The sequence below is a fragment of the Protopterus annectens genome, chromosome 10.part0 (genome assembly GCF_019279795.1).
Source record: "Protopterus annectens isolate FY-2018-M chromosome 10.part0, PAN1.0, whole genome shotgun sequence".
In the NCBI taxonomy this organism is placed as follows: Eukaryota; Metazoa; Chordata; order Ceratodontiformes; family Protopteridae; genus Protopterus; species Protopterus annectens.
In genome coordinates, this window is record NC_056744.1 from 385,512,522 (window position 1) to 385,531,127 (window position 18,606).

At 42.1% G+C, this 18,606-nt stretch overlaps 1 protein-coding gene across 3 annotated transcripts in view; it reads right to left on the minus strand.

The window, feature by feature from the left end:
* The window catches only part of EDEM3 (ER degradation enhancing alpha-mannosidase like protein 3), a 1,015,437-nt gene that overhangs the window by 84,923 nt on the left and 911,908 nt on the right, over positions 1–18,606 (minus strand). For 2 of the 3 annotated variants that reach the window (XM_044085305.1, XM_044085304.1), the window contains one exon: positions 6,138–6,185. The exons of the other annotated variant lie outside the window; for it this stretch is intronic. In XM_044085305.1, the coding sequence (XP_043941240.1) occupies positions 6,138–6,185 (48 nt within the window). The remainder of the gene's footprint in view (positions 1–6,137; positions 6,186–18,606) is intronic. 3 annotated transcript variants of the gene reach the window in all.

The window sequence follows — 18,606 nt, forward strand, 5'->3', positions numbered from 1 at the left end:
GAGGTCTGTCTGTAGCCGGAAAGGACCAGTTTTTTGTTGGCTGAACCTGTAAGAAATCTTTTACCGTTTGCATAGATTTTGCCTTATCCTCCATTTTCTTTAGTACCTCTTCTGCCTTAACTCCAAATAACACATCCTGCTGTAAAGGTGCATCCAATAATTTTGCTTTAACATGATCTGGTAACGTATGTTCTTTTAACCAAGCATGCCTTCTAATGACAGAGCCTGTAACTGCTGCTCTACAGGAGGCCTCTAAAGAATCAAAACCACATTGCAAAGTATGCTTTCCCACTTGTTCAGCTACATGCAATAAATTCTGCATTTCTTTAAAATTAGGAGGATCTGAGTCTGGAAGCATTTTTTGTTTTAATTGAGACATCAAAAATTGCTGATATTTTAGCATGTGAAACTGGCAATTTAAGGCTCTCATTGCTAAGGTTGCAGACATATATACTTTCTTTCCCCATCTGTCTAATGCTCTGGAATCTCTGTCAGAGGGAACTAGGTTTTTTGCTGATGAGGCCTTAATCCCTTTGGGTCCCTGAGAAATAGTTTCAGGGTCAGCAACAGGGCTTTTATACAGAAATTTGAGAGAGTCAGTGACTCTGTAATTCTATCAGGTTTAACAGGGGCTGGGGGTAAGGAGTCAGGGTTTAAGCTGGATTCAGTGTAGACATCATCCACAATATCTAACACTGGCGGAATAGCAAGGGGTCTGTGTTGAGGCAATAAAAGGAAGTCTCTGAACCTTTTCTTGGATTCTGAGTAATCCTGGCCTTCCCAATGGAAATGCTCCCTCATGGTGTGTAATGTCTCCCCAAAGGAGTAGTCCTCAGGCGGGGAGGCTGATGGAATTGATTCCTCAGCATCAGAATCCTCATAAGGGGGTAAGGAATATCCTAGGTCTGAGGATGAATCTGAAGAAATGGACACCTGGTTGGAAGATTCATAGTCTGCATCCTGTCTGGGCCTTTTATCAGGAAGGGGGTGGGACCCCCTGATCAGGGTGATTAGGTCTTCGGCCATTTTGAGCATTTGTTTCTTAGGCATGGAAGCCTGTCCTGGAGAATGCTGAATCTGTTTCTTTGTTTTTAAGAGGGCCTTAGACTTAGTAAAGGGTTTAATGGTTAACTGGGTAGGTCTGAAGACACCCTCTGAGGCTGTGGATTGCTCAGCTACTTCGGTTCCCTCAGATGGGTTAGTTTCGGTAGGCTGAAAACATTAGCATCCGAAGGCCCAGCCAGCTCCACGTGGGAGTCGGATGCGGTCTGTGGTTCTGTGGAAGCGGTCGTCAGGGGCTGCGTAGGCACCTCGCTGAAAACCGGAGAACCGGCGACCAGCCTAGAAGAGGCCTCGTCATCAGTTTTGGGCCTCGGATGCCTGTCTTTGTCTTTGCGCTTTTTATGTAATCCTGTTGTCGGGAGTTCTGACGGCATGGTGTAATTGAATTTTCTGCCAAAATAATGTCGGGCAAAATCAAACCAACGTTCAATGGTGCACTTGTTAAACCTAGCACAAAACCAACAACCAGTGACGTCGTGGTCTGGGCCTAGGCATGGAATACAATAGGAGTGGAAATCCTTATGAGGTATTTGCTTCCCACATGAAATACAGTTATTAACTTTTACTGACATCGGTCTGAGGCAAGAAAAAGTTTCCCCAACGGGGTACTTAGCTTTGCAGAAGACTTCAGTTCTGGATTCGGAATGAAAATCTCAGGAGTCGGCCAACCGGCACTTGCGAACTGCTTCTGCTTTGGGCACCGCGTGGCAAGAAAGACTGAAGAAAATGGCGTTGGCTGCATCTTATATACCCCTGTCACTCTGACGTCAGGGAGGAGGTGACAGGAACCGATGCCGGACCAAGACTTTGGAACTCAGGCCGACTGGGGAACCGCCTGACAGCAGGATAACCCAAGTGTAATGACTTTAGCAGTGTAACACGATGAACATCCTGCTTTCTGACAGTTATAAAGATCTTACCTGTCTGCTGCTGATCTATACACCCAGCCTGCTCCATTAGGGGCTGGGAGTGTGTGTCAAGGTATTGTAAGCAGCCCTCATTACAGTTTGGAAAAATTAAAACAGACCACTTTGATTCAAGCAAACATAAGAGGCCTGACTACAAAAGACAACTTACACTGAGAGCAGGCTGAGTGCACGTCTTTTGGAATCTGCTCCTGATGTAAGCCAGTTAATAGATAGGCCTTACACCAAAGTAAGTCATTTATATTGAGATCAAGTCTTTTGGAAACAGGGCAGACTTGCACTGTGAGTACCTCTTTTGGAATCTGGCCCAAGATTTTCCAACACTTTTTTTCCTTTGATGAAGACATGGGTCTTGTGGCCAGCAGTTTTAGAACTCTGTCCAACATTTCATAGTTTTACCAAGTCATGAAATGCAGGACATTGAATGTGCTCTATGTAAAAGTTTCTTTCTCTTCTATGGATAGAAGAGAAGGGCTGTTTTCCCCATTTTCCTTCAATGACAGTTTCTGTTACTGGTGAATATTTGCGGGTTTCTATGGGGGGAAAAGTAGACTAGCAATAGTGAGGGGAATCAATACAGGTTGCGGCTTTTGTAAGGCCATTTTGTGGATGACTTTAAATTACAATGTCAAATAACATGCAGTCAATAACTAGTGGCAACAGAGCAGGAATGCTGGTTAAGGACACTGAATGAAGAAACAAATCTCTACTAGTTTTTTCCACAGCCATACGTTCTGAACTATCCTGAAATAATTCTTGTGGACTGTGATGAAAGCACCCATGCTGCTGCTGAAGAACATATATCAGAAAGTGGTCTCTAAACACTTTAATGACTGGCTTTGAGATCTCTCTTTTGGAAGCTGCTGAAGAGGATGTTTTTAACTCAAGATGCCTTCTCCCGTTCCGAATCTTGGATGATGGATAATCATCTAGCTCTCAATGCATCCAAACCCAAACTTATATTTACTCCACCTAGGCATACCAAAATAGACAAGAAATCCTTCTCCATAGTCAGCTAGAACATGACGTCTATCGAAACAGTTCCCTACACAAAGCTGCTTGGTGTCTTCATTGACGACCAATTAAAATTTAACATTCACCTACAAACAAATATCAAGAAAACTCACCAAAAACTCGGAATGCTGTACCAACATAACCACTAACTTACTCCTTCAACCAAACAACTCCTCTCTACCACATACCTCATTCCCTCTCTCCTGTACGGAGCCCCTCTCCTTACTAATCTTCAATCCACCCTAAAGTCACATCTATCTTCCTGCTACAACAAAATTTGTAAGTTTGCCACAAAATCTAAACCTTCCTCTCACCACTGTGACTCTCTGTAACTCCTTGAATTGGCTGGAACTCCCTTAATTATCTGTCTTAAATTCAACTCGCCTTTGCTCATAAGCTCATCTTTAAAGCCTCTAACTGTCCCTCCCTCTCCCCCTCCCTCAAAATGCATCATCCTCATAGAGTACTCAGGTCCAACTATCACAATCTCCTCGAAGTTTATAAACCCACATGTTCTCCAGGTCAATTTTTACTATCATTTTCCCTTGCTAGATTACATAAAGTACTTCCCCCACCCAATAGAACTACCCATAACCACACCACCTTTAAAACCTTGTTCTATTATCATCTCTCTTTTCCTCACTGGGAATGCTCCTGCTCTCACCCCACCTGAAACTATCTATCCCATCCCCACACCCTCCACCTTGTCTATCTCAAAAATTAACACAAGACCTGCTTCTACTCTTTATGCCTGACACACTAAAACTGCCTCATTACTTTGATAACCTGTACTACTACTTCCATCTCTATTGATATCTTTATATCTACTTAGTAAGCATAGCTAGGCCTCAGACCATAAATGCTTTTCAACTTTTTTCCATTTCTATGTCATTTTTTATTATATGTATAATGTATATTTGAATACTGTACATTTTTCTATGTCTTTGTGTACAATGTATATTACTTGAAATTGTTTCATTTTTGTCATTATATTACTATATTGGCACTTTTCTAACCAGGCCTCCATTGAAAATGGGCGGCCCAATGGACTTTCCCAGTTAACAAATTGCAAATAAATAAATACCCTCCTCTCTTGAAATGGTTCATAGGTGTGTACTAGGCTAATGGCCCTGGGGCCTTTACAAGCCTAGCCCATAGGATTATCCTGGCATCGTGCCACCCGACCTTAGTTCCCAGTGCCTCTGCCGAGTAAAGCCACTGGAGTGATCCCAGGGGTGAATTTTCTATTTCCCATCCACTCATCAAGGTTTCTCTTGAAGAGGGCCAGTGAGGTGCTCTGCTTGACATGTATGGGAAAAGTCTATTCCATAGCATGGGCAGTCTCTGGGTTATGAACCTGTCTCTCCAGCATGTTCTGTTGAATGTGGTAATGAGGTTGAGGTCTCTGGAGCGTGTGGTGCAGCGGGATTGGGATTTCTTTAGATGTAGCATTTCTAAAAGAGCTGGGTTAGACATGGCTTTGTAGGTCAAGCAGAGATTGCCTCTAAGTAGGCGATATACGACAGAGAATAGTTGGAGTTTTTTTAGTCTGTCCACATAGGACAGATATTTAAGGCCTAGGATCCTCTTTGTGAGGTACTTTTACAGCCTCTCCAGTTGTTGCAGGTGTCTAGTGAGGTACATGCCAAATGGGGCATTGTACTCGATGATTGGCCTAATGAGGGAAGAGTAGAGGGAGACAATGACCTCCTTCTTCCTGGATGCAAAACCCTTAGTAATGAGATGTGCCACACAGAAGGACTTTCTGACCACAGTGGCAATGTGGTAAAGGACTGCATTGTTTAGCAGATTCAAAAACTGCCTCTTAAGAAAATATGAAAAGTCTGAGAATTCCTCTCTTTCCCCCTCTCTTTGGTGTGAAGTTTATGTTTAGACCCCTCAGTTATGTGTATTTTCAATCTGGATGCTTGTTAAACTCTTGGAAGAGGCCACAAGATTCAATTGCATGCTTTCAGCCCGAAACAAAACAAATTTTTTTAAGAAAAAATAATTTCTTCATATATGTTAAAATGATAGAATATGGACTATTGTAAATAGTTTTTTGTGTGGAATTTACATGTTATGTTTCTTTATTGTAACTGATTAAAATTTTAAAATTCTAAAACAAAAATAAAAACAAAAATAAAAATAAATAAATAAAAAAAACTCGTGTGTGTGTGTGTGTGTGTGTGGTAATCCATGGGTGTCCTCTTCCACAAACACACTTGATTGATTTAGAGGAGAAAATCTAACTTTGCTTCACATACACTCAATGATTTGTTTTTCTTTTTTTTTAATAGTTTACCACTGAAAAGTATAAAATACATATGAATGCAAACTAACTATGCAGTAAAACATATCTGACATGGTACTGAAAAAACAGTGGTACTCAGAACCGGATAGAAACCATCCCAATACTGGACTTATAAAGGAGTCTTGTCCTACTTCTACAAAGACCTTCACAGATATGAGACAGTCAGACCTTCACAGGTATGAGACAGTCAAACCTTCACAGGTATGAGACAGTCGGACCTTCACAGGCATGAGACAGTCGGACCTTCACAGGTATGAGACGGTCGGACCTTCACAGGTATGAGACGGTCGGACCTTCACAGGTATGAGACAGTCGGACCTTCACAGGTATGAGACAGTCGGACCTTCACAGGTATGAGACAGTCGGACCTTCACAGGTATGAGACAGTCGGACCTTCACAGGTATGAGACAGTCGGACCTTCACAGGTATGAGACAGTATCAGTCTTTGTAGAGAAAACAGCTTAGAGCATCCAGCCATGTCAAAGGAAATAGAAGGTGGGTAAACTCTAATGTTATGATTTATTGTTATACTGACCATCAAAGAAGAAGACTGGCATCTATCTACTTTTAAGGAAAATGAACTTCATTACTAGCCCTCTACTCATTTTACATGGGACTGTCTTACTTCTGCCAACTACATAGCCAAGATAATACCTGAAAGCAGTTATTACCGACCATGTCATTTAGCCAGTTAAAAACAGACATACATTGTCAGAGATATACAGCCCTGAAAAGAAGTATAGGTTGATAAACAGAACTAAAATGGCAGTACATGTTTACACAGCCTGTGGAAACCATCAACGAAATGAAGAATACTTACTGCCGTCTATAACGCAGTCTGGGATGGATTTACCTGTAAACAGTGCAGCTAAGATTCCACATGCAGCACAGGGAAGACAAACAAATATCCTGTTATACACATTAGTACAAAACAGCTTTACAACAAAATAACTGTTCCACTCCTGCAGTAGCAACGCCTCCTATTGCTGCATACATTTTTGTTTTAAATGAGATTTAAGAACACAGAATATTTTTCCATGCAAAAATGCCTTAACTAAGAAGTATTAAGAATAAAAACAAAAAATGTATTTGGGGGAGAAAACAAAGAAACAAAGCTGTAGACTGACACACATCAACACAAGAGGCTATAAAAACAAAAGAAATACATTGTATAAACATTAAAAAATGCACTTGATTTTTAAATCCTAATCAAGAATATTAAAACTAGTGTATTTAACTTTGCAAAATATTACACAAGGCTCTGGGGAAAAGGACTAGGCCAAGAGGCCTAAAAGGATCCTGGTATAAAAACAGATCTTTGTATTTCAGTGATCAATTCACACATACGGGAATATAACCAGTGGGAAATGGAACTTTATGGAAGAATTCTGAACCACGAAAGAGAGGCCACCTATTGTCATTGCCACCGTAATCTAACCAGAACTACATACCCATGACTCTTTCAACGTCTTAAGGAAGTAAGCGAACAAGACAGAGGGGAGCTTATGTGGCAGGACATTATTACATGTAATGGAAAATAAGAAATTAACTAAAGCTCACCAAAGCATATGTTAGAGCAGGAGTTAAGCAAGATGAACAGGACTGTGTTAATCAGCTAATGAAATTACACATTCTTACTTCGTACAACCATCTTTTACTGACAGCATTTTAATCTTCAGCAAAATGAAGGCACACAAGCCAATGGGTGAAGACAACAAATGCCCCTGTGATAAGGCCTACAACTCTAGTAAACTCTGTGTACTCTGGAACTGGGGTATACACTTAAGAAAAATGTAGGCAATATGCAAGACTGCAGTCACTCAAATGATACGAGTTCTTTGAAACAGAGGTCATGAGTGCTAATGTCCTTAAAAGACCACTGCCTTGTTCACAGCTGGAAGCTACTTACAATGCTGACTATAGCCAAAAGCTAACAATATGGAATGCATAGCCAGATAGAAGAAACAATTATTTCACTTAATTCACTCATTGGGCAAAATCAGATGCAATTTAAATTTTAGGCATGTTCAACATACAAAAAGGATAACTAAAGGGTGGCCCCCATAGCTCTACAGATTTTAAGTTGCCTCAAACACCAGGTACAAAAGGTAGAGTATGCTTAACTTGCCTGAGCTAAGCGCTTCAAAATATGGAAAACACAAAAGACAGTACAAAGGTCAGTATCCAAAACTAAATGCACACCCTCTGGAAATAGAACACAGGCAAGAAAATCACATTTAGGGACTACGACCAAATATCTTTCTAGAAGCAGAAGAAAGTTTGCAGTGTGAGAACACAAAACATTTTTTATAATGTCTTACTTTGATCAGATCTTTCACATTCAGACATACAGACCTCCCTCCATGACTCAGGACACCCAACTCCTCCTAGCTGGACCTACTTGAGTCCATCAAGGCACCCCCTAACACCCTGATCTTTGGTGACTTCAACTACCCCACCATAAAATGGGTGAACTATTCCTGCTGTAATGCACTCAACCAACGATTCCTTGACTTCATTAGTTCTAACGCACTAGACCAGCTTGTCTCATCCCCCACAAGGGGAGATAGCATTCTAGACTTGGTTCTCACCAACATGGGCGACCACTCCACCAACCCCATTGTAAGTTCTTCCCTGGTGAGATCAGACCATCGGTCTGCCTCATTTGAAGTGTTTATCCCATCCAACCCCCCCCCCCTCCAGCTGTAACCAGGCTAAAAGACTTCTCAAAAACTGACTACAACCTTCTAAGGGAGAGTACCAGTAGCTTCACACCACCGCCCCCTTCAGAGGATGCAGACAAATATGCTTAACAGTATGCCAGTGTAGTACACAACTACATGGACTCAGCCATACCCAAGAGAACTAAAACCTGCTCCTCAAGGAAACACAAGCCTATGTGGTGGACATCCTCTATCAACAGGCTTTACAACAAAAGGAAGAAATTGCTGTCCAAGGGAAAAAGGCACAAATTCCCAATTGGAAAAACTCCCTCCTTAGCCTCAACAAGCAAATTAGAACACTAGTGAAAACCTCCAAAGCCAATTATGAATCGAAACTAGCGTCCAAAACAAAGGCTAACCACAAAGCCTTTTTCAGTTACGTCAGAAACCTTCATGGCAAAGCCCACATTTGTTACAAATTAGTTCTTAATGGTACCACTTACACTGATCCTGCTGACTTAGCCAACCTGCTAGCAGAGAGGTTCCGTGCAAACTTCACCCGCCTGTCCCTCCAAAGGCCCATTCGACATCATCGATACTTGCCCCACATCTCACATCTCCATAGGTCAAGTGTTAAAAGCCTTATCCAAGGCAAAGAACACAGCTTCCATGGGACCTGATAGTATCCCAGGCCGTATTCTGCAACATCTCCAGGAAGAACCAGCCTTTCCATTGAGCACCCTATTCAACCACAGCCTCAGTACAGGCTTCATTCCAGCAGAGTGGAGAACTGCCATTGCCATCCCTTTGCACAAAGGTGGAACCACAACTGACCCTGGAAACTATCGCCCCATTAGCTTAACAAGTCTGATCTGTAAGGCCATGGAGCGTATTATGTACCTCATAAAAAAGGACATAGGCAATCTTCAAGCACTTGACCCCACCCAGTTCAGATTTGTCAAGGGCAGATCTTGCCTCTTAAACCTGGTTGACTTTTTTGAGACTGTTACTAAGGCACTGGATGAGGGAAAGTCAATACATACAGCATACCTTGACTTGGCCAAAGCCTTTGACACAATCCACTACTCTGGCATCATTGAAAAGCTAACAGAACTTGGCGTAAATCCCTATCTCATCAGGTAGGTGGCCAACTGGCTCACTGATGGGACCCTCAAGGTCAACATAGGTGCCATCACCTCTGACAGCAGACTTGTTACTAGTGGTGTCCCCCAGGGGGTCTGTCTTGGGACCCTTATTGTTTGGCATCTACTTCTCAGAGGTTTAGGCAAAGACAAAAGGCCTGGGGCTGACCAAGTTTGTGGACGACTGTAAGTTGGGTACTGTCACTGACTCCCCAAATTACATTAACATACTTCAAGAGGGTCTCACAGCAACAAATGACTGGTGCCAAAGCCATGGCCTTAAGTTAAATTCAAAAAATGTATTATCATACCATTCAGCAAAAACATGGCCCCTTACTGATAACCACATTAGTGTCAAGCCCCTAAGCACACAACCTGTGGTGACAGACCTGCGTACACAAGTTGACAACAAACTCACCTTTGACCATTATGTAGCGGTAGTGGTCAGAAAAGCCTTTTACCTGGTTCATCTCATAAGTAAAGGGATTGCATCCAGAAGAAAGGAGGTTATTACCTCTCTGTACCCCTCCCTCATTAGGCCAATAATTGAGTACAATGTCCCGTTTGGTATGTACCTCTCTAAACACCTGCACCAACTGGAAAGGCCACAGAAGCACCAAAGAGAATCCATAGCCTCCGACACCTGTCCTATGTGGTCAGGCTGGTTTGTCTCCCAGGGGCTGCCCCATCTCTGGAATAGACTCCCCATACATGTCAAACAAAGTACATTGCTGACCCTCTTCAACAGCAACCTTGATAAGTGGATGGGCAACCATAAATTTGTCCCAGGGGTTCCACCTGTGTCCCTCATTGACAGGGGTGACAGGTGATGACTGAGGCTTCTATTTTGGGGATAAACTCTTGGCTAGCCTTGTAAGAGCCGTAGAGCCATTAGCATAGTAATATCCTATGATCCTATTATCATGAAATCCCCCATCAATTACCAAAAGAGATGTTTATTCAACAAAAGCAAATGAGACATCAAACATGGAAAAACATATCCAGTATTACACACTGAGAAAATATCCCATTATTAAAAATACCATGAACCTTATCCAGTAGTTCAAACAGGTATTAGAAAAAATAACTATAACTTGATGATCAATACTGCACCCACTAAAAAAAAAAAAAAACTTCCTCAGAAATGCATCAAGCAAAAATGTAAAGCTTGAAGTCCAGAAACTATTGTGTCGTAAAAGTTATTTTCCTTGGCAAATCACAAATTCCCAAATATAAAAAATACTGGGCCAACAAGATGAAGCAGCAAAACAGCAAAAATAAAACCTCAAATTGAGCGTATAAACCTTTTATTTCAACGCTTTTGGACTTCTTTAGAGCACATGAATAACCAAAGTATACACTTTGCAATAAAACAATTAATACATTATTCAACTGTTCAATTCACTACAATAAAAACTATTTGTTTAAACACAGCCTTCTGTCACTCAGATTACACTGGAGGACATTTTGCACAATACCCAGACTGCATTCTTTCTCTTTAACATCAACCTTTTGTCTTAAGTTTTGAATACAGAGAGAAAACAGTTTTCTTAGTATCCAGGTACAATTTTGTGAGGCACTTGCCTTAACAACAGATGTGAGTTTTACCACAGGCGCATGTCTGTTCTGGACAAAATTCCAAGCTGGTGCTGCTGGAGCCTCCCTCCTACCAGGTTCCCTCCCAACTCGTGTCTCAGCTGGAACTCGGCTGCAAAAATTATATAACCCATGTCACCTTCAGTTTACTTTTCTTGCAGCTGGGGAGATGACCGCAAATGTGTCTATACCCTTCAATGTACGAGGTGGAGAAAAACAATTAGGACAAAAATAAAAACAGGGTCTCTTCCACACAGGGAATGACCTAGATACCTGCCACAGAAGATACCTTCACCTTATGCTATACAACTAGATCCTAAAGGGAAAACGTCTGCCTAGGGACCATCATCCAAGCAAAACAGCTATGTATAACAGCATACAGCAGTGGTCATCTTTGAAACATGTCTATATGGAAACTCAGGATACTGCTGAAATGTACTCTGAACCTTTTCCTAGAGACAGATGTCAAAAACAGAGAGAACAACTTGAGGAGATAAGGTGAGTAGATGCTCCAACTGCAGCAATGATCCCTCTGCTTAAACATCTATTGTTTCAGCAAGTTCTTTACAATAATTCCATATCATGTGAGGTTACCAAACTGCATGCATAGGTGCTAACCATGGACCCAGGGAGAAGGCTACTGTATTCCTTTCAGCACTGCTGTTGACTGGATGGCCAGCTTGTACTGCTCACAGAATATGAGTGAAGATTTAGGTGGCTGAGTCACAGATGCTCTGAGCTGAGACATTCATGAATAAGACAGTAGCTACCTCACTTGTTGAAAGTGACCTGATATCATCATCCAGTGTCCTCCCTTGATGATCTTAAAGGAAAGAAATGCAATTTGCCAGACACTTTGAAAGGGTTTGCTTGGACACTGCTTTACCCTGTATTACCAGGGTGAAGGAGATGAACTGCAAGTCCTTAAGATGTCATAGGTTCTTACCACACTTATGGCCAAAGGAGACCACAGAGAAGGTCATCCACATCATCCAATAATGAGGGAGACTAACAATGTCCCCCATTAAGTAGACTGTCTTCGCATATCTCCAATGTGAAATGTGTGATCACCCATCCAGTCATCCAAACTGGTTTTAAAAGTTAATTATGAAGAACTCTGCTTGATAGGCTAAGGGCATACTATTCCAGAAATGGAGTACATCTTTTGTTTGGGATCTGCCTCACCATTTGGTGGTGCTGATGTGGTAGTACAGGTTTAGTTCTCTAGAACATGCATTTGTTCTTCCACTAGTTATATTTAAGTGAAGGAGTTCAGAGAGTGCTGGGTCATTCATAGCATGGAAGGCTAAGCAGAGATCACCATTCAGGAGTCTGTATGACACCAAGTAGAGACACAGGGCATTTAGTCACAGTACCTAAGGGTATCAAGACCGGAGATTTTTCTGGTGAGGAAATGTTGAAGTCTCTCAAGCTGGTTTAGGTGTTTAGGAGATGCATGTCAAAGGCTGCATTATATTCAATGATGGGCCTAACAAGGGATGAGTAAAGTGGGACTGTAACTTCTTTGGACCTTACTGAGAAACCACAATAGATTGTGTAAGGAAGACATTCTAAATACCACAGATATGTGGTGGTCAAAAGGACAGTCTGTTATCAACCTACATATGTCAAATTTAAGTGGAGTGTTATCTATATGTTAATCAGAGGAGATAATAAATTTGCCAAAGGAAACTGCAACATTTCTTGGTGTTGAGGGTAAGCCCAAGCTAGCTACACCAACCATTTGTTTGGTCCAGCCCTTGCTGGAAAATTTGACTATTAGAATGAGAGCTGATAAACACCTCCATCTGCAGTCAAAAGACTTGGTTAGCCATAGTTCTTTTACAGTGACTTTTACGTCACAAAAATATATACCAAAGAGGAGGCAGCCCAGGTCAGACCCCTGTGGAACACTACTGGTGACATTTTTCTGTCTAGAGCAAACGCCTCCAACCTTACTGGGATGGGGTTTCTCAGACAGGCAATTACCAGTCCAGAGACCTATATATATGGATTTATGTTAAGTTGGCACAGAGAATTAGGCTTTGGCAAAGTCCATATCCATCAGCGCAGTAACCATACCAAAGGACTCAACCAGGTTGGGAAGGCATGATCTGTCTTTTACAAAGCTGAACAAGTGTGTATCCAGGGATACAAAGTAACCCAGAACACTGCTTATTAGTGCAACTACAGTAAGTACATAGCCATGCAAAAACTCCTAATGAGACTAACACGCCTGCAGTGGTGCAATAAGTAGCACACTCATCTTTGATGCAGAAGGCTGTGGGTTCTATTCTCATTCTCAATACTGAGTATTGAGAAAGGGTTCTTCCCGGAAGCTTTGCGTTTTATAAGGTTCTATTCTCATACCAGGTAGATGGATTGCTAACATAGCAGTGCAGCACATGGAGAATGCTGCACTCCTGAGTACATTGTGTTGTCTTTTGGATGAAACCCTGGCTCAGGATGATTGTCATTGCTGAAGTGACACCCTTACCCTATGTGCAAAATGGGAAAAGGGGTTGAGGATGGATGGATAGATGGATTCATCCAAGGCCCCATCTGCCTGAGTTGTTAGTAGCGCAAGTGGATGTAAAAGATCCCGCAGCACCTATCAAAAAGCATAGAGGAAGTTTTCTGATGTTCATAGGTGACTACTAGGCTAACAGCCCAAAAGCCCTTACAAGCCTAGCCATGTTTATCCCAAGTCTCCCAATTTACTAATAGCTAGGTGAACTAAGTTCACAGAGGTATGAGCTTATGCTATGTTATCTAATACTGACTGCTTCTATCCATGAGGGACAAGAGCACCACCCCAGGAATAAATTTATGAATACCAGTCCATTGATCCAAGCTGCGCTTGAAGAGGGTTAGGGAAGGGCTTTGCTTTACATGAATAAGAAGCTTGTTCCAGAGAAGAGGTAGCATCTGAAATGCGTACCTATCTCTCCAACATGATTTATTCACGTCAGAGGCCAGATTAAGGTCTCTGGAGCGAGTGGGCCTCAAGCAGTTAAGATTTACGAGTGTGCAACATTTCCATTAGGGCCAGGTCAGCCAGGTCAGAGATGGTCTGTAAGCCACAAACAGATCATTCTTAAGTAGTCTTTATGATACATAATACAGTGAAAGGGCTTTCAATATCACTGCATATGAATTTATCTTTCATACCCTATATCTTCCTGATGAGAAACCTCTGGGGTCACTCCAGCTGTTGCAGATGTCTGGTAAAGTACATACAAAAGGGTGCACTGTACTCAATTATTTGTCGGATGAGGGCAGAGTATAATGGAATTATAATGTCTTTTGATCTGGAACAATGCCCTTACTTATGAGTTGTGCTACATACAGGGACTTCCTCACAACAGTAGACACTTGGAGGTCGAAGTTCAGATTACTGTCAACCTGTGTACCCAGATGATGTACCACTGGGTCCACTCTTTGAAGGGTGTTGTCTATATTACAATTAGCTGAGGTATTTGCTTTCCCAAAGGGCAAAATTATGCATTTTTTTGCATTCAGTTTCAATCCACAGCTTTAGCATCATTTGTTTATCTGCATTAATCTTTTCTGCAGTATATCAGTGTCATTCCAGGATTTATTGACTGCCTCTAATTTGCAGTCATCTGCAAACTTAGTCAGCCAACAGCCATCTGCTTCTGCCTTTTGCCTTGACTTATGATAAATACATTCTAAATAGAAGAGGGCCTAACACACAGCCCTGTGGTACATCACTGAGAAATGGCCACTTGCTAGAGGATGATTTACCTGCTTTGACAGTATGTGTCCTGTCGGTGAACCAACTGGGTAACCGCCTAGTGATGCAGGTGTTTATGTGTAGTTCAGAGAGTTTCTCTATAACACCCAAGTGTAAAACTGTGTCAAATGCCTTGGCAAAGTCAAGGTAGGCATTGTGCACAGTCGTTCCCTCATCCATGGCCTTGGTGTCCTTCTTGAAGTCGTCAACCAGATTCAAGAGACATGATCTACCCTTAATGAATCCAAATTAGGTTGGGCCCAGATTCTAGAGATTATTTATTTTATTTTACATTTGTCTTTTATTTTACATTACCTGTGTCTTTACTGATAAGTCCATAAATGACTCTTTCCATGGCCTTACAGATGAGACTAGTCAGGCTAATGAGTCTATAGTTCCCTTGGTCGTTTGATGGACCACCTTTGTGCAAAAGGATGAGTGTTGCAGTCTTTCATTTTGCCAGAACATAGCCTATCTGGTGGTTAAACAGGGATGTAAGTGGGTTTGCTAGGTCATGTTTTAGGTTATATAAAATGCAACCTAGAATGTTTCTGGGCCCATAGAAGTCATGTGTTTAGTCTCAGAGAGTGCAGAAATTACTTGTTCTCTTGAGATAGTAGGCTGAGGAATGGTAGCAGGTATACCTGGGGAGCAACTGGTGGGGACAAGAAGACAAAAGTTTGATCCAAATCTGTCAGCTAGCAGGTTGGCTATTTCCTCCATTTGAGTATACGTGGCTCAGTCCACTACCAGCTCTGTGCATAGCTGGGTATTTCCCTACAGGTTTCGGACATAGTTAAAATGCTTTGTGATTATCCTTAGCTAGGGAGGCTGTTTTTACTTTATAATTTGCTTCTGAGGTCTTGACTAGGTCTCTGATTTGCTTGTTTAGGCAAGTGAGGGGTTTCTTCTCCTGCTGAGCCTGCTCACATTTATTCCTGGACATTAGTTTCTTTCTTTTGTGTTATAGCTTGTTTATACCAGATATCCAGCAGAGTGACTTGTTTTTTCAGCAAGACATGGGTTTAATCTGACCCAGTATTGTCAATTCTATACAACTGCTTAAGTGGCTACAAGGCATCGTATAGCTCTGCATAGGATTTTTGTGTTTTCTGGGTTTGAGGGAGTTTTGAAATTTCTTACGCCATCACTTAATAAGAGGTAATTTGTCTTGGAAAAACTAGTGTTTTTGAGCTTGATGGGCTAATCTGGTCTTACACTCATTTCAAAGGAGACCAATTTGTGGCCCGATCTTACCAATAAGGACATTACACAAGGGTGCAACACTCCCCCATGCTAGTAAATACTATGTCTAGAATATTACAGTCCCTAGAGGCTGTGCCGAGCAGCTGTGCCAGAACATTTGCAATGACAAAGTCCAAAAATCTCTGAGCCTGCAAGTGGTTGTGTATGTTCCCCAGTCAATGGTAGGATATTTAAAATCACCTATGAGTAAGGTATTGGGCTGTATGGTGAGTGATTCTTGTAGGTTTAGGTGTTCGGTATGTCTTTCTTGGTTTATTGGTGGGAGGATTTTGCCTATGGTTAGCTGAATATGTAGTAGTTCATCAGCATTGTGCTGTTTGACTAGTCTTGAGGTGTACTCATCCTTTATGAGGATGGATACATCTCCTCCTTTGGTTCTTTCTTGCTGAGATTATGGTCTGAACGTATTGAAGGTGTTGTAGCCTAGCATGGCCAGGATGCTTTCCGCAGATTTGAAGCATGTCTCAGTGATTGAACATACTTCAACATTTTCCAGGGTGAGGAGTGCTTCTAAGGAGTGCAGTTTCTTGTTTAAACTCCTAGCATAGCAGCAGTACCTTAAGCTTATCAAGAGAAGATGTTGTTACTTTGGGCGGCTGGTTACTTTGACACTGACTAAACTAGGTTCTACAAGGGTGGCTAATGTCTTTGCCACTATCTGAAAACCTAGAATAGACAGGGGCATGCCATCTCTGGCACAGCACAGTGGCCTGTTGGTCATGTCTCCCCAGGCTGACAAATATTGGATCCCCTTGGAATGACACCAAAAGTTAAGCCAATTGTTATAGTCAATTGTTTTTTTTTTTTTTTTTTTGTATTGTGGCATCATCCTTGCAGAAGGTAGAATACTGCTCAAGACTAGGCTCACAGCTGCCTGTGACACAATCTGAGAGCTCAATCATGTGTCTCTCTGTACAGTCCAGGGAGATTCGTCCCAGGTCATTTACATGAACAAAGACAATAACAGAGTCATATTGGTACCTGTGGCTGAGTGACCTGTGTGCTTCATTATCTGTTGGATCCTGGCACCTGAGAGGCAGCTAACAATAAACCTTTCCTTATCAAACCTGGTGAGACGGGACATCAGTGTGTCTCACTATGGAGTCACCTATGACCAGTATGTTAGGTGCTGGGGTGTTTCACCTTATGGGCTTGTTTTCTGAGACACTGTTGTGTGCATGTTTATGAGTTGTAGTTGTTGTTGACTTTGTTTTGTGTGTGTGTGTGTGTGTGTGTGTGTGTGTGTGTGTGTGTGTGTATATATGTATGCAAGGTTTCTGGAGGTAGCATTTGGGAGGCCTCCGAGTTTTTGGGAAGTTACTAGTGAGTACCTCTGTATATGTATCAAATCCTTATTTGGTGTTGGAGATGATGTGTGTGTGTGTGTCCCCATGTGCACGCACGTGTGCGCAGCCGTGTGGTGACAACCTGTTTGGCACTTGACATGTCTGTATGTGAGAGTCCTGCCTCCATTTTCATAGTGTGACTATATCTCTCACATATAATATTTGTTTGTTTCAAAATTAAGAGATTGTCAGTATACATTAGACAACTGATATAGTGCCTTAGGATATCCATGTTCATCAGGCTGCCAAAAGAAATGGCAAGAAAAGTACAGTTTTGTACCTACCATAAATGTAGATGTTCGAGTGCTAATACAGCTGCAGTCATAACAGATGGGTTTTCCTGTCGTCAGGCGGGTCCTCGGTCGGCCAAATTCCAAAGTCTAGGTCCGGCGTCGGATGTCGTCGCTTCTTTCCTGACGTCAGTGCGACAGGGGTATAAAAGAACCAGCCGACGCCATTTTCTAAAGTTTTTCTTGCCCCAGATGTCAGGTGCCCCCAGAAGGAAGGCAAAACATAAATGTATGTAATAATGCAATGCAATAAAATAAAAAAAACAGTAGTTGCAAGCAAATACACCATAAAAGAATACCCCAATCATGTTGTATGAGGAGGTGTTGGCCATTAGGCCTGTCCCAAGAGGGGAAGGAGGGAGGGAAACCTGGACTGCAGCTGTATTAGCACTCGAACATCTACATTTGTGGTAGGTACAAAACTGTACTATGTTCATCGTGCATACAGCTGCAGTCATAACAGATGGGTAGAATCCCAAAGCTAAAAAAGGGGTGGTAGGCACTAAATGGAACTAGGAGGAGCCAGGATTCCCTGCAAGACTGCGGTGGCAAAGCCCGCTCTAGATTTGGAGTATAATGGTAGGTGATAGTGCTTGGAGAAAGTATGTACAGAACTCCAAGTGGCTGCTTCCAAAATATCTTTGGTAGGAACCCCCCTGAGGAAAGCTGCAGAGGTAGCTGTGGCCCTTGTGAAGTAAGATCTGATGCCTGTAGGTACAGTTTTACCATGAAAAGAGTAACAAAAGCGAATGCAGTGGGCTATCCATTTTGAGATTGTCTGTTTGGAAATAGGCTTCCCTTGAGCACCTGTAGCATAGGACACAAAGAGTTGCTCTGATTTTCTGAAAGGCTTTGTTCTGTCCAAATAATAACGGAGCTGCCTGTGAATGTCCAAGGAATGTAGTAGTCTCTCTCCTTTGTTTTGTGGATTAGGGTAAAAGGTAGGTAAGTGGATAGCCTGATTCAAGGCTACCCTGGATACTACCTTTGGCATAAAAGAAGGGTTGGTTCGTAAGGAAACTCTGTCCTGATGGAAAATGATGAAAGGCTGCACAGCCATGAGGGCTTGTAGTTCCGAAACCCTGCGTGCTGAGGTGATAGCCAGAAAGAAGGCTGTTTTCCATGACAAATATTGCAGTTCTGTTGAAGCAGCTGGCTCAAAAGGAGGCAGGGTCAGTTTTTCTAGAATGAAATTGAGGTCCCAAGCAGGTACTGGTTGCTTCCTTGGG